Source organism: Buteo buteo, chromosome Z, assembly GCF_964188355.1.
Source record: "Buteo buteo chromosome Z, bButBut1.hap1.1, whole genome shotgun sequence".
Taxonomy (NCBI): domain Eukaryota; kingdom Metazoa; phylum Chordata; class Aves; order Accipitriformes; family Accipitridae; genus Buteo; species Buteo buteo.
Window position 1 is genome coordinate 16,141,166 of NC_134204.1, and position 13,985 is coordinate 16,155,150.

The window sequence follows — 13,985 nt, forward strand, 5'->3', positions numbered from 1 at the left end:
CAACTGACCAATTTAAAAAAAAAAAAAAAAACAAAAACAAAACCAGGATGTGTGATCAATCATGTTTTTAAACATAATATGAACATAACATACCTTCAACAGTATTGTTTAAATGGTATCATGACATACTACTATGGGTTTTGTGCTTCTCTTTGCAGCAGTTAAAATATTACACACGTCTGTGCAAAAACAACACAGTGTATCATCTCAGTTCCAAGCACTCCTTCTAAACAATGAGAAATGTACTGATGATTTTTAATAAAACAACAACATTTTTCCCCTAATATAGTGGAACATCCTCTGTATTGGATAAGTGATGATACATTCATTTGGAAAATTCATTCTAACATTTTCAAGCTAATAGTTTGATTCCTTCAACATTAGCATTGGACTGTTACTCTGGCTCCGGAACCAAGTTCTATGCTGCTGAATTAAGGTCAAAATCAGTATTCCTACTGCACAAGGGAAGTTTACAATCTGCTGGAAAAAAATAAAGAGGTACTGTTAACTTCTTTTGGTAAGGTAAATGAAAAAGGCAATGTAAACAAAATGCTGTTTACAAGATATAGCAGTAATTCTATGAATACATTAGTAATTAAATGTTAGTTTCCAAAACAGTTAAAAATTTGCAAGTGAAACTATGAAGATTTGTCATATGAGGTTTTGGATTCTACACATTCCTTGCCTTAACTACTTGAACAGCAGTTATATGTTAATAGCTACTATGCACACATAGCATTAATGTTCACCTGTGGTCATATGGGAGGAAACTTCCAAATAAACATTATGAATGTCTCAAAGGTCATTTCTTCTTAAAAGATGAAACCAATCCCCTGTTCACCTTTGTACTAATACTGTCTATTTCCATATTGTATGTTGAATATAATAATAAATCTACTGTTAGAAGCTAGTATTTAAACTGCACTGATACCTATAGCCTGTGTGCCAGGCTCCCTAACTGACAAAATTTGTATGAAGCATAGTGCCCCCCTCTCCATACGGCTCTATTTGCCAAAACTAGCATTTTAAAAGTGAGATAGGCAGATACGTGATCTTTGTGTCAATTTACAGTAACAGAAGGGCAAATTTCAAAGGTCTTAACACTATGGCTCTCAAGTCATAGAAGTTTTGCTGCTAATTTCACAAAATGCAAGACTGTGCATGGCTGTTACATGCATAAAACCCTTCTGTCAATGTAAGGGGTCAATCTCTGCACTTACAGGCTGCAGAACTTGTCCACTGCTTAATGCTGTACTGGGATTAATTGGCACTTACAGCCCACAGTAGGGTTTGTTTGGGTTTGGTTTTTTTTTTAATTTAAACATGTTAACAAAGTGTGAGAGCTTATACTACCACTGCCAAAGCTCTGAAGAATGTCCACTGTGAAAAACCATCCTGTATTTTACAAAGAGGCTATGAGAAAGTAACAGATATCTTGGTGAGATATATGCACCAATAACAGCCTCATGATGCTTCAGTCAAGGAAGCCAGTTAAAGGTCATGCATATCAAAGGCAGTTTCTTGTGTCTGGAAGCAAGTAAGTTTGATCACGATCTCCTAAAACCCATGAAAAAGTCTCTAAACCAACACATTTAACCTGTAAAGGCCCAATGAATTGCAAACAGAATAATTTCTCATCATAGCCAATATTCTGCAAGAACATTCCACAGCTTGTGGGTTAACGAAGTTATTAACAGCGAAAGCTTTTGCAGCTCCAACACAATTTGACGTAACAGTTATAGATGCTGAATTCCTATGCCTCAGAGGGACAAAATTTTATACTGGATATACTTAACCAATAGCAAAAAAACAGTGTAGCAAGTAAAATATTAGACATAGCTTGTGTAAACTGTAAGATTAAACTAAGAGACGTGGGATTTTAAAAGGGCACACCCGTGTTAAAATGAAACTACAGAAAACACATGCCAGCAAACAGTTGCTGCAATTACGACGTCTTAAAATAATATCTGACTAGTGTTATAAAAATTGCTGTAACACCAGCAGCTGCTACACAAAACTTGCAAGAAGTGAACACCTCCCATAAGGAGCTTAAGAGACATTTGAGCTTCAGCATCTCTTGAAACCTCCTTCCTGTTAGAAATCCCAGCGGGGACGGGATGCTGGCAAAGAGGTCTTGCAAAATGAGGCGCTCCCTCAAACCAGGAATCATGCGAATCAATTACCGTTTTGGATTCTGACATGTATTTTACGTAAGTCTACAGTTATAGTTAATACCTTACCAAAAAAAGGCTGAGGGTGCAGGAAAGAAAGAGTTCAGAGTCAGAGCCCCATAACCTGCCATTTCTCATCTTAAATCAGTGTTGAGACCGAATATTTTCTGACGGCGACAAGAAATGAAGGCGCACAGCGGTGCGATCCGTCTGCCCTGGCAGCAGCCGGCAGCCCTGCACCCTTCCCCGGCTCCCCCTGAGCTCAGACCCCACCTCAAGACACGAGTGGATGAGGAAACGGGCAATTCTGGCACTTCGGTCGGACGTGAGGTCCAGTAAACGGGCTGTTAGGCCAGTAAAGCGCTGTAGGAACACGCCACTTTTCCACCCAGGTAACAGACGCGCCCCGAGCACTCTGCCACCCCGTCGCCTCCAAGTTGGTTACAGTCTGGGGCCGCAAGAACCGCGTCCTGCGGGCACCTCTCCGCGCACCGGCCGCGCTCGCTCACACGAGAGGCAGCGCCCGGGAGCAAGGTGAGGCATCTCCGGAGGAGAGCCACAGCACCACAGCCCGGGGCTCGCTGCCTCCCCGGCGGCATGAAGAACGCTCCGCTCCGCTCCGCTCCCCTCTCCCCGGCGCATCCCAGCCCGCGGGGACGGCGGACGGAAGCGCCTACCTGGGATGGCCAGGTTGGTGAGCGGGGTGCGGTGGATGCTGCCGGGCAGAGCTGCCATCCAGTCGGCGAACCACAGATCGTTCTTCCCTTGCGACGAAGCCATGCCGCCGCCGCCGCCGCCGCCGTGCTCCTGCCGCTCTCCCGCCGCCGCCGCCGCTCCGGCTCCTTCCAGCCCGGCCCCGGCCCCGCCCCGCGCCGCCTCCCCCCGCCCGCCCCGCCGAGCCCGGCCGCTGCCGCCCGCTTCCCTCCCTCCCTGCCCCCGCCCGCCCCGCCGAGCCCGGCCGCTGCCTGAGGCGCGGCGCCCGGTGCCGTGAGACCGCCCTCGGGGCTGCCGCCGCGGCCTCCCCGCCGGTGCCGCCCGGTGCCCTCTCAGCGGCGTGTGCGGGCCGGGCCGGGCCGGGCCGGCGTCAGCGGCGGCGCGGTCCGGGGTGCTCGGGAGGGCGAACCCGCTCGAACGCGCACGGAGGGGGGGGGGGTGGGGAGCAGGCTCACTGCCCAGGCCCCGGCGGGCAGCCGCAGCCGCACCGGCCCCTCGCACCCGCCGACGTGCGCCGCTCCCGCCGGCCGGCTCCGTAGCCCCTCGCCGCCCGCCCCCGGTGGGGTGGAGGCAGCAGAGCCCACCCGAGAGCTCGGCCTCGGCCACGCAGCCGTAGCCGGCCAAGGCGTCGGCTCCTGGGACGGCGGTCAGGCGCGCTGGCGGGCTTCTGTTCCCCTGGGTGGCCCCGAGAGTGGGCAACAACGGCCCTGGCCTCGGCGATCAGTTGGCGGAATGGCGGCTCCGCTGGGACGCGGGCATGTCTCGCCCCTGATGCCCGGGGCAGGCTTGTCCGCCGCTGGTGCGAACTTCTCCTTTTTCCGTGGGTTACTGACATTAAAATGAACGCCCCTTGGCCACCTCTGGTTTCTTTGGCACCGATTCTTTATTGTCCGTTGAGGATGATCCAAGGCAGCATCTTCCATTCTCATTCCCAATCTAACCGCCTTTGGGGAAGCATCCTCACTGTTGGCATTAACAAGGCATTTACGTTACTGCCTCCAGATCAATGAATGAATGAACCTGATAAGGTGCTGTGAGCCACCTTGAACTGTTACAACAAGCCTGATCTTTTGACTTAAGCATGACTCATGACTGGTTTTTATCAAAGTTGTTGATACCCGTGTGGAAGTTCAGCTGGTAGATCTGCCAAGAACAGTGCCTGGAGAGAGCCATGCCTCAGCCAGGATCAACTACCTGTTCACCTTGAATTCTTAGGAGGGTCAGTTGTGGTCCTGTAGTGTGTGTTCGCACACAACACCTTCTGTAACAGCTGGCTTTGGAAATAAAAATGCAGGGAACAACTAATAATAGCCCTCTTTTCTCTTTCTGTCCACGTTTCCAGAGCAAGTATGAAGAAAAGCTCTTCAGCCACAAAATAAAGGAATGATTTCCTGAAAAATGAGTGAATATTTCTGAGGTATTTGAAGAAAGCAAATTTTGCTGAATCACTTTTTGCCATAGCAATAGCACTTAAGGTGGGATTTGACTGGGGAAATATGAACAGATGGTTGACCTTGGGGGAGATGTCCAGTCTGAATCGAGTAGCACATGAAAAAGGGGGAGGAGTAAGCAAACAGTCACTGGGACAGGTGTAATTTTTTGCAGTATTACATCCTGCCTATTAGGATGCTAACCTACTACTTCCAAAGTCACTGGTATTAGTAAACATGGGGAAAAAAAAAAAAAAAGACTAATCCACATTTTGGGTACAAAGACTTAAAGCCAACTCATGACCTAAAGATGGAAGATGTTAGTTTACATCATCTTCAAAGGACAGGAAGAAATTACAGTAAAAAAAATTTAAGAACTCTAAAGAGCATTCAGGCAAGGAGTAATGAATGTTTTTATCAACATGACTGGATCAAATCAGTTTAAGTGGCAAAGTTATTAATGCCTTGCACTGGTTACCTGGAAAACTGCTGCTGAATTTTTATCCACTCTGCTATGTGTTCTGTCTTTTCTGAGATAAAGCTGAAGTACACAGCTTTTTGAAAGGTTAAACAAATTGTTAATACTGTTGTTGATCTCTTCCAGTCTCTAAAGCTTTGGGTGTAGCTCAGAGCAAAATACAACAAATACCTGCAAAACACTGTCGGTTTAAAATGTATTATTATGTATAATAAAGCCTAAACTATCTCATATCATTCCAGGTCTCTCAGTAATGCTTTCCAGTTTATTGGAGAACTGTAAACATCCCTCTCTGCACTGACTAGAAACTTGTTGGCCTTTGCTTCCACAAGTAATTAGAGTTTTGTATCCTCTTCTCTTTCTTTTAATGCCCAAAGTAAGATTCTTCATAGTCTGGATTTTCAAACCATGGATACTCTGCTTTGTAAAAACCAGTCCCCTCTAACATGTCTCACACTAATCATGTTTGAAGAGGTTTGCCTCTGTTTCTAATGCACTGTAACTGCTAAGGTAGCAGACTTAAAATCTGTCACTGGGTCTGTGTGAACTTGTGGGAATGCAGGTTTAAATAATTTGAAGGGAAGTGGGATAGGAGAGGAAGCTTTTATGGGTCAGAAAGTAGGAAACATTTCTACAGCAACCTGGAGAAACATTTATGTGGAAGCTTTGCCTTAAAATAAAAAGGTAGATTTTTGGAGCTTTTCAGTGGTTTGAAACTTCAACATTTATCTATGTATCTGCTTGTGAAGAGTTTAATAAAAACCAGAGCAAACTCTTTGCATGTCTTGATTGAAGAACAGCTTACTGTGATTTAGCTTGAACCTGCTGTTTTACTAATTTTAACCGATTTATAAACAATGGCAGCCTCTAAATCAAAATCAGAGCATCCATACAAACTTTTGTTCCTATTTAAAAAGAGTAAAAAAATAAAAATCACATTTTTGGACAAATTACTGAAATCCCTATACGTAACAAGTCTGAACTGTCAATGAAAGTGGATTCCAGGAATCAGATACTCTAAAAGCTTAAGAGAGGCCAGGTACAATGAAAATGAAAGGCAGTGCCAAGATACAGAAAAATACCATCTTTGCTCTTTTATTCACAGCAATGCTGAGCTCACTGAAGATGCCATGAAGAGAAGGAAAATTGAAATCGTACTCTGTTCATCACGTATTGTGTTCTCTCCAGTCTGAAGCTATAACAGCATGGATGAATAGTGACAACTCTGCTTCTATGGAACAGAAAAACAGAGTAATTTAGCCAGTAGGAATGTCTCTTCAGCACTCAAAATTAATGTCATTTTTAAAAAAGGCATTCCATTGTTTTTATTCTCTTAAAAATTAGCATTATAATGGTAAACATTCACTGTTACACTTTGTCATTTTAACAGTCAGATACTTTGACTTTTCATATGTCCTTGGCATCTAATTTAATCATGTGAATAACAAAGGAGTAACAGGATCTCTTTCTCTAAATTACATAGAATACATTCCACTCTGAAAAGTAAAAGAAAAAAATGGCTTAATGGGGCATTGTCTCTCTGTAATTTTGCTATTATATCTGATTTATTTAGAGGTTACTCGAAATCTGTTGTTGCTGAATTCAGAATGAGGCTTTGAATAGAAGAATTACTATTGTTTAAATATTTGAAGTTTTTCAGTGGATTCTGCATCTGAGGTTTGGTCTCTTTCTCCTTCTTACTGCCCATTTCTATTAATAGAAGTTTTTCAGAACAAATTCTGGCTGCCATCCCATGTTTGCAGCTCTCATGGCTTTAAGTGACACCATCAAGTCACATCTGGGCAGCAAAGCTCTTCTAGTTGTTTGCAGCTGAGTTCCCAATTATCTTCTTGCTACCTGAGAATGCAGTGGATCCTTATTATTCCCAACTTTGTTACTCCTCATGGCTAACAGGTGTAAAAAGTAATTTTTAATCTGTAAGACAAGCACATAAAATCCAAAAAAGTCGAAATAAGTAGACTGATTGAGATAATTTTTTAAATGATGACATGGGTAAAGAGGTGACAAGTATTTTTGTTGTTGTTTCATACCATCTGGCTACTTTGACAACCTTGCCTTCCATTTATTAAGCAATCTCTATTTAGCAGTATTCATCCTGTCAAAACAGCTTACAAAATTGCTGAGTAGACAGAAAAAAGGCTTGTAGAAACAGGGTGAATAGTCTTTTCTTCATTTTATGGGAAAGAATATGTCTATTTCTGCTTTTTAAGCAAAAGAAAATGTGGTTTATTCTGCACTCTGATTTTTTATTCTCTACTAAGAAAATGTGAGCGTCCATGCTGGTGCTGATATTGAGTCTGAGAAGGAGCTGTATTTGTTCTGACAAATGTCAGGATGTTAGTGTTATCCCTCCTCTTTGTTGTGAACTACTGAGACTGTGGACGTGATGGCATAATATAAAGATTCAACATATGTTTTTACTTGCATACTTTACAACCAAAGCAGAGACATTACAATAATATACAGAGTATATTATATATATATACAGAGTATATATACAAGGGAGTATATGTGTCTTAATGCAAATAAAGATCAAGTCCAAAATGCATACTACAGCTAATATTAGAACAGAATAAAATAATTAAAGTATATAGAAAGACAGTTTGTTATAGTTAATCAAATTCTGGAAACTTGAAATAAAGAGGCTAAAAGATGAATGATAATATTTGTACCCAGTCCTCAGGTGGAAATCAATTGCATCATAGCTACTCCTTTCTGAAGATTACTTCCAAGGTTTCTGGAAGAAGGTTTGGTTTGGTTTGTTTCTGGAAGAAGGTTTGTTTTGTTTTTTTCTTTTCTAAGTTTGTCATGCAGAGTCATACTATGTCTCACCTAAGAAGTTTGATTAAAACCACAGCAGTGGCTACTTTTTCACCTGGTTAAAAACAAACAAGTTTGGTTATGTTGGCATTACTGCAAAGACTCTAACGGCGTTACAGAGAGCAGCGATGGCAGAACATGAAAAGCCCTATTTTCTAGCCAGTTCTATAAGACCATGGCAAAGTATGCAGGTTTTGTACAGGGAAGGATGAGAGGTTGCTTTTTACTTCTAAACAGACCTGACAATGTTTAAAAATTTTCTGTAGAAACCATGAATGTTTTGTCATGAACAAGCATCTCTGTGACTTGAAGGCCCCACATTTAGCTTGGCAAAGAACTTGCAGAGAAGGCTTGACTCAAGCATTTGAATTTCTGCACATTCTCAAGGTAGAAAACCGTGTTTTACCAAAAACAAGAGCTAAATGAGCTAGTTTAGTGGTGGAGTTACCACAAGCAATGCAGAAGCAAGCTCCAGAGCTGATCATAATCCATGTAGCCACCCAGTGTACTGTTGACATGGTCACAAAAGACTATCAATATGAAAATATCTACCTTTGGTTAAAAAAAAATAGAGTTGAAAGCCCCAAAACAGCCTCTCCCCTCCTAAGTTTTCCAGCAGCAGCAGAAAAAGAATAAAAAGTTTTCAAGGCAGTCATATAGTCCCATGACTCTACTTAGTTTTGTCAGAAAACAGAGCCCTTTGTATAAATAGAAAATTTTGACCAGTCTAACTAAAATCTTAACTAAAAAGCAATATGATAATAAACAACACACTCCAGAAGAATTCAGATTGTCTGGATGTTGGGATCTTACCTTTGGGGTTGTAGCTAGCATAGACATATTGGGAATGTTCAAGGGAGGATAAAAACTGTTAAAAATGCAAGCCAGAACCAAGTCAAGAGAAAAATGATTTTCGTTGACAATATTTATTATGTTATCACATAGTGGTAAGAAAAGACAAACCCATACAAAGAAAAATCAGTGAAAGTAATAGGAATGAAATGGATGAGATAATCAGCAGTGGATAGTTCTTGCAAGATTTTACAGTGGACCACCAGAAACAGGAGATGCAATCAGTTTGTATGTGTCAGCCATTTAGGATGAACTCAGACCTACTGGGCAGGTTATTTAGCAACTGAGGGAGAAGAGGAAAATAGTGTTTCTAAATAGATAGTAAAGTACTTTTTAATTTGCTGAAGTATGGAAGTTCTGTGCTATAAAAAGCGACTCTCAGATTTTACAACTGTTTCTTTACCATCGATATATTCAGAATGACATCTTGTAATTGATCTTGGCCATGACTGAACAGTACATATGCACTATTATGTAGTTCCCATTTCTTTGCTGTAGGATTATCTTTGAAAGAGCAAACATCAGTCAAACCATTCATGGTCTGTAGTAAATGTTACTTAGAAGAGGCTAAAAGAAATGGGAACCACATTAAATGAGAAAATAAAGAAATCAAATAAAAGTATAATGGCTGCTTAAGCAAAGAATATTAGGCAATAATAAGGAAATTATTTTTATTTCTGTCCCCATTGGAGAATAGTCCAAAATCAGTGAAGATAATGAAAATACTCCACTGAATTCAGTGGGATTTGGATCCCTGGGTGGAAAACTAGTATCAGTTGGTTAAAAGCCAATACATCTACTGTACTTATATCCTAATCCATTGGAGGTTAAAAGTCTTTTCTGTTTTTAAATAGAAAGGATAATGCATGACACACAGACTTTCCAAGAGGAGCTGCAAAGTGTTAACAGCGGTCAGTTCCATTCTTGGCAACTGGAGTCATGTTCCATGAAAGATGCATTTCTGCCTCCTGGATGAGGCTTTCCAAACAGGCTTTTGCTGCTTGCATGGTAATGAAGCACTCCCAGAAGCTGTTGAAAATAGTCAGCAGATCCAATGAGATTTTAGCATACTACTCGAATAGGTATGCTAGCCCCATATCACAGGCTGCTGTCAGTGTCTGCTGGCGGGATGAGAGACAATGTTCCTTTTTAATTATACACCCCCCATGATGGGTGTGAGCAGTGCACTTGTTCCAGCTTAGGATTTGCACATTGGGTAGTACAGGATGCAGGGCAGTGTCTCAACCCCAAAGAAAGGGGTGGTGCACCTGGCTTCTGTAGAGGAAGATGTAGAAGGAGGTCAGCACAGGCACTAGAGAAACAGAGATGACAACTAATTGTGGGAAATCAGCGTTTCTGTGGTGTGCTCCACTCCATCTTGTGATGTTAAGGAATGCTACGTGGTTGTTGCTCAAAGGCAATATCATATGCAACAATATAAAACTTCTTACCTGAAACCAGGGATATTTCTTCTTCCAGCTCAAGCAAATGAAGTGAGAGAGAAAGAGGGATAGAACAAGTGAATGGAAAAAGTGGGTGGTAAAAAAAAGAGGAATAGAATCCCCCAAGGACATGGAGAACGTTGATGTCCAAAGGTGACCATATCACCAAGAGGGTAGAGGCCAAGTTCTGGGGCTTACCTCTGCCCCTGGACCTCCATCCCATGGGGCAAAGAGGTGGAGGAGCTGGTCTTGCTTTTCCTTCACAGACCATTTGTCCCTCTGCCGTCCAGCTAATTCCGATTCCTGTGGACTCTGCTCTGCTTCTTTCTGCTTTGAATTGCTGCCTCACCCTTGACCTACATGGCAAATTAAATTATGCACCTAAGACCTTAATTGCCTGACCGCACTGTACCTAATGAACCATTCCAAAGGGCTGTAAATATTTCCAGCTAGAGCTTGGAAATCAGGCATCAGTTTCCAAAAGAATTTTCTGCCCACAGGATTGGGCCCTAATTGCTGTGCATCACAACTTGCTACCAGAATGAAAAGTTGTTAAAAACGGTTTCATTAAACGCAGTGCAGCTCTGGATTGTAAAGATAATTAAGTTTGAAAATGTAATGATCCATATGACACTGAGCAAATAAGATATGAGGAATTCCTAATAAAAATACAATCCCCTTAAGATTAAAACTCATTATTTTTTGCACCATTAAGTCACACATTTTAGTTGCTAAACTGTAAAATATTTGCCTAATTCTCTTGGGAAAGACCAGGATTAAAAAGGCCATCAGAGACTTCTCCCCACATAACCCACAAGCACCATAAACCAAAGCAAGGGGCAAAAGGTGCAGTCTGGCTCTGACCAGCCTCCTCCCACTGCCCTCAAGCAGGTAGGAGAGCCTGCAAACCACCCTCCAACATGCTGCTACTGCTGCACGCTTCCAGCAGCTCATACATGTTGCAGCTTTAATACAGTGCTCCTCACAGCCTGCCAGTATTTTAGCAGTGTTCTCCCATTTTACCAGTTTTTAGCTGGTTTTTGTTGGATGCAGTAGCTTGGAAATCAGAGTAAGACCTTGATCCACTGAAGGACCTACATAAGGTCATAGTCTGACAAAGAGGGTTTCAGCACCTGCCTTTTGGATTCAAGACCTTAAAGTCTGGTTGCTTTTTCCTGACATCCAGAGCCCTGTTGAAAAATAGACATTGGCCAAATTAAAATCATCCCTTCAAAAGTCATCTTTTGCCATCAATTAATCAAATAAGGGGTGACGGATCCCAGCAGGACAGCAATAGGAGAGATGGGGCCATTCGGGATGAGCAGCTGGAGGCAAAGGCAGTGCTCGCGCCTTTGCCAGCAGGACCGGCACTGGGGCTGGGAGCACGGCTGTTCATGCCTTACCTCCACAATGCCCACTGCAAGCACGAGAGGTGATTATTTTTTTTTTTAGGGGAGAAAGGTATCTCATCAAAAGCGGAGTCTAAATTCAAAGTGTCACTTGCAAATCCAAAGCAGCACTCGGATGGCAAAACAAAGCCACAGTGCTTCACGCAACAGTGCTGGGCAGCTCCTTTCCTTTACCCATAGCCTGAACTCAGCATACCATCACTTTGCCTTAATATACATCTGCTCTTTTTGTTGTTCTGCTTTTTTTCAGCTACTCAGTCTTCTCGTTACAATTTTTTGGGGCAATAGGGAAAAGCAACCCTTTACAGCAGTAAATATTCCCTGTCCTTTCCACAAACCTGCTGCTTTCAACACGTGTTTTTGCAAGGGCTGAGCCGGTTAGAGCATGACTGTGCTATAATGTGCAGCATCTGCTCTTCCTCATGGCGGCTGCAGACTCTGTGGAGGTTGATGGGGGCTCACACAGACAAGACAACAAAAAGCAAAAGAATTCTGCAGCAATCTGCACACAGACATACAAACTTCATTGAAATATCCTTTCTTGTGTGTGCAAAGCAACAGATTTCCAATTTCTGCTGCTGCGGAAAGGAGAAACTTAATCCAGCCATGTGCATGCTGTTTTCTTTCACCTCAGGGGAGATCCAGGGTGTTCTCCTTGTGGTAAGTCCAGCTTTATGAAGGCCACATACCTGAGCATGAAACTAAACTAGCCTCGGGAGGAGGCTGGTGGGAGCAGTGCTGGGAATGTGGTGTCAGCAGGTTGCGGTGCAGAGAAAGCTCCTCAGCTGCTGGGGCTGGCACGGAGCCTGGCTCTGGAGAGCCGGGGGACGGCTGGGTTGTGTCCGCAGCTACTGTCAGGGCAGTCCCCAGCACCAGCAAGGGCACCATGAGACGAAGAAGGTGCAGATAGACTTGGAGAAGAGGAAGAAACTGGAGAGAAAAGAAGCCTGGTGTTTGGTTTCATTGCTCTCTAGACAGATGAAAAGACCTTTCTGAGCAGAGCATAGTGGCAGAACAAAACAGAGTATTTACATAGGCTTAATCGGTGTAATTTTAAGTGCTAGGTTCAATTTGAAGATTTTTAAGTAGCCTTTCATTTTAACAGGATTCTTTCTGGGTTGAAGTGTGGTGAGATGTAGTTCTATGTAAATCAACAGAGTTATGCAACTGTACATATGTAAGCATATCAAAATCAGACAATACGTATTTATGAATGGAAGAAAATGTACATTGATTCAGGGCATAACTATTTTGTTGAAAATCTCTGTGTGGAAATGGTATTCAGCAGAAGCTAAATTGTAAAGATAGACTTGATAAGGTCTCCTCACTGTTACATTAAGCATATGCCATCTGAGAAAGAGGAGTGTTGATGCGTTATTCCACTAGCCATATGAAGTGAAAAAGCCAGCAAAACTCTGTCCCATTTTTAGAATTTCATTTTTGGAAGAATTTTCCACTGCTGAAAGGGAAGAGGCAGCGGGAGGTTTGTGAATGGTCTGGATGATAAACAACTTAAATCACACACAGGCTGAGGAGACACAGTGGGTAAAATCCTTGCCCCTTTGAAGTCAATGGGAGGCTCGTTGTCGAGCATGAGGGAGCCAGCCTTCATGAGCGCTGTTTTGGCTTTCCCTGGGATGTTGCCAGAGTTTTGCAAGTTACACTGTTCGCTAAACAGCCACAGTGTTGTGGAAGGAGGAGGAGAAGCAGGAGCTACTTTCTCCGTTGCAAATAAGAGTCAGAAATGCGCACTGATCTGCATCATTCTTCTTCCCTGGAAATAAACTTGGGATTCCAGGTTGAAAATTTTCTTGACCTGTGTGGAGACAGATGTCCTTAATCCCCCAAACCAAAGCATCCCAGAGGGCAAATGAAGTACTTTGAAAATCTACTGCCTCCAGGAAGAGCAAAGCTGTTTTGAGAAACATGCTTCATGCATGCACGTTTGAAGTTGGAAGTCCAGCTGGGACATGGTGCATCACCTGCACTAAAGAGATTTCAACACTCAGAGAGAAGACTATCTATTAATCACCTCCCCAGTTCTATTCTCCATTACTTCTTACAATAAAATATTCTAGAAATTCTCTTTATTGGGAGAAGCTGTTTGAGCGACTTTCAGTAAGTTAGGGAAGTTCAGCTGAGATTGGTTTAAAGTGCCACCTTCTTTCTGCTGCATGGAGAGGAGCTCTAGGACAATGAAGAAGGATAATTAAGAAAAATATAAGAGCAAAGGATTTCAGAAGCTGTGTGTGTGCCAGAAGTGGATAAATCATTTGCCAACCAAGGAATAATACCTTCAGAAAACCAAATCATCACGAAAGTACATTGGTATAATCTGAACATCCTTTTACTGTGCACCTAGTCCTTGAAAAAAGGAAGTCTTGCTAGATACAGAAGGAAATTCTGGCATTTCATGTACACATAAAGAAAATATTTAAAACATAAGTATGAAAAGGCAATGAATCTGTCTGCTAAAACTGCCTGTGTCTGTGAGAGATAAGAGGGCAGGAGAAAGAACAGTAATTTCTTTTAAATTCTTCTTGTAATCCACTTACAGCACAGCACCTACAAAACACCCTGTAATGGTTAGGCAGACGCCCTGGCAGCATTATGTACTACCCTGACCCTCACTGTTTCATCACTATTCC

General features: G+C 42.7%; 2 protein-coding genes across 2 annotated transcripts in view; both read right to left on the bottom strand.

Moving 5' to 3' along the window:
* PLCXD3 (phosphatidylinositol specific phospholipase C X domain containing 3) overlaps positions 1-2,979 on the bottom strand; it is an 83,502-nt gene extending 80,523 nt beyond the window's left edge. Inside the window, exon 1 of the mRNA XM_075020158.1 lies at positions 2,849-2,979. Coding sequence (XP_074876259.1) covers positions 2,849-2,951 — 103 coding nt within the window. The 5' untranslated portion in view covers positions 2,952-2,979. The remainder of the gene's footprint in view (positions 1-2,848) is intronic.
* Positions 427-13,985, bottom strand: part of OXCT1 (3-oxoacid CoA-transferase 1) — a 157,387-nt gene continuing 143,828 nt past the window's right edge. Inside the window, exon 16 of the mRNA XM_075020155.1 lies at positions 427-477. Within this exon, the coding sequence (XP_074876256.1) occupies positions 471-477 (7 nt within the window). The 3' untranslated portion in view covers positions 427-470. The remainder of the gene's footprint in view (positions 478-13,985) is intronic.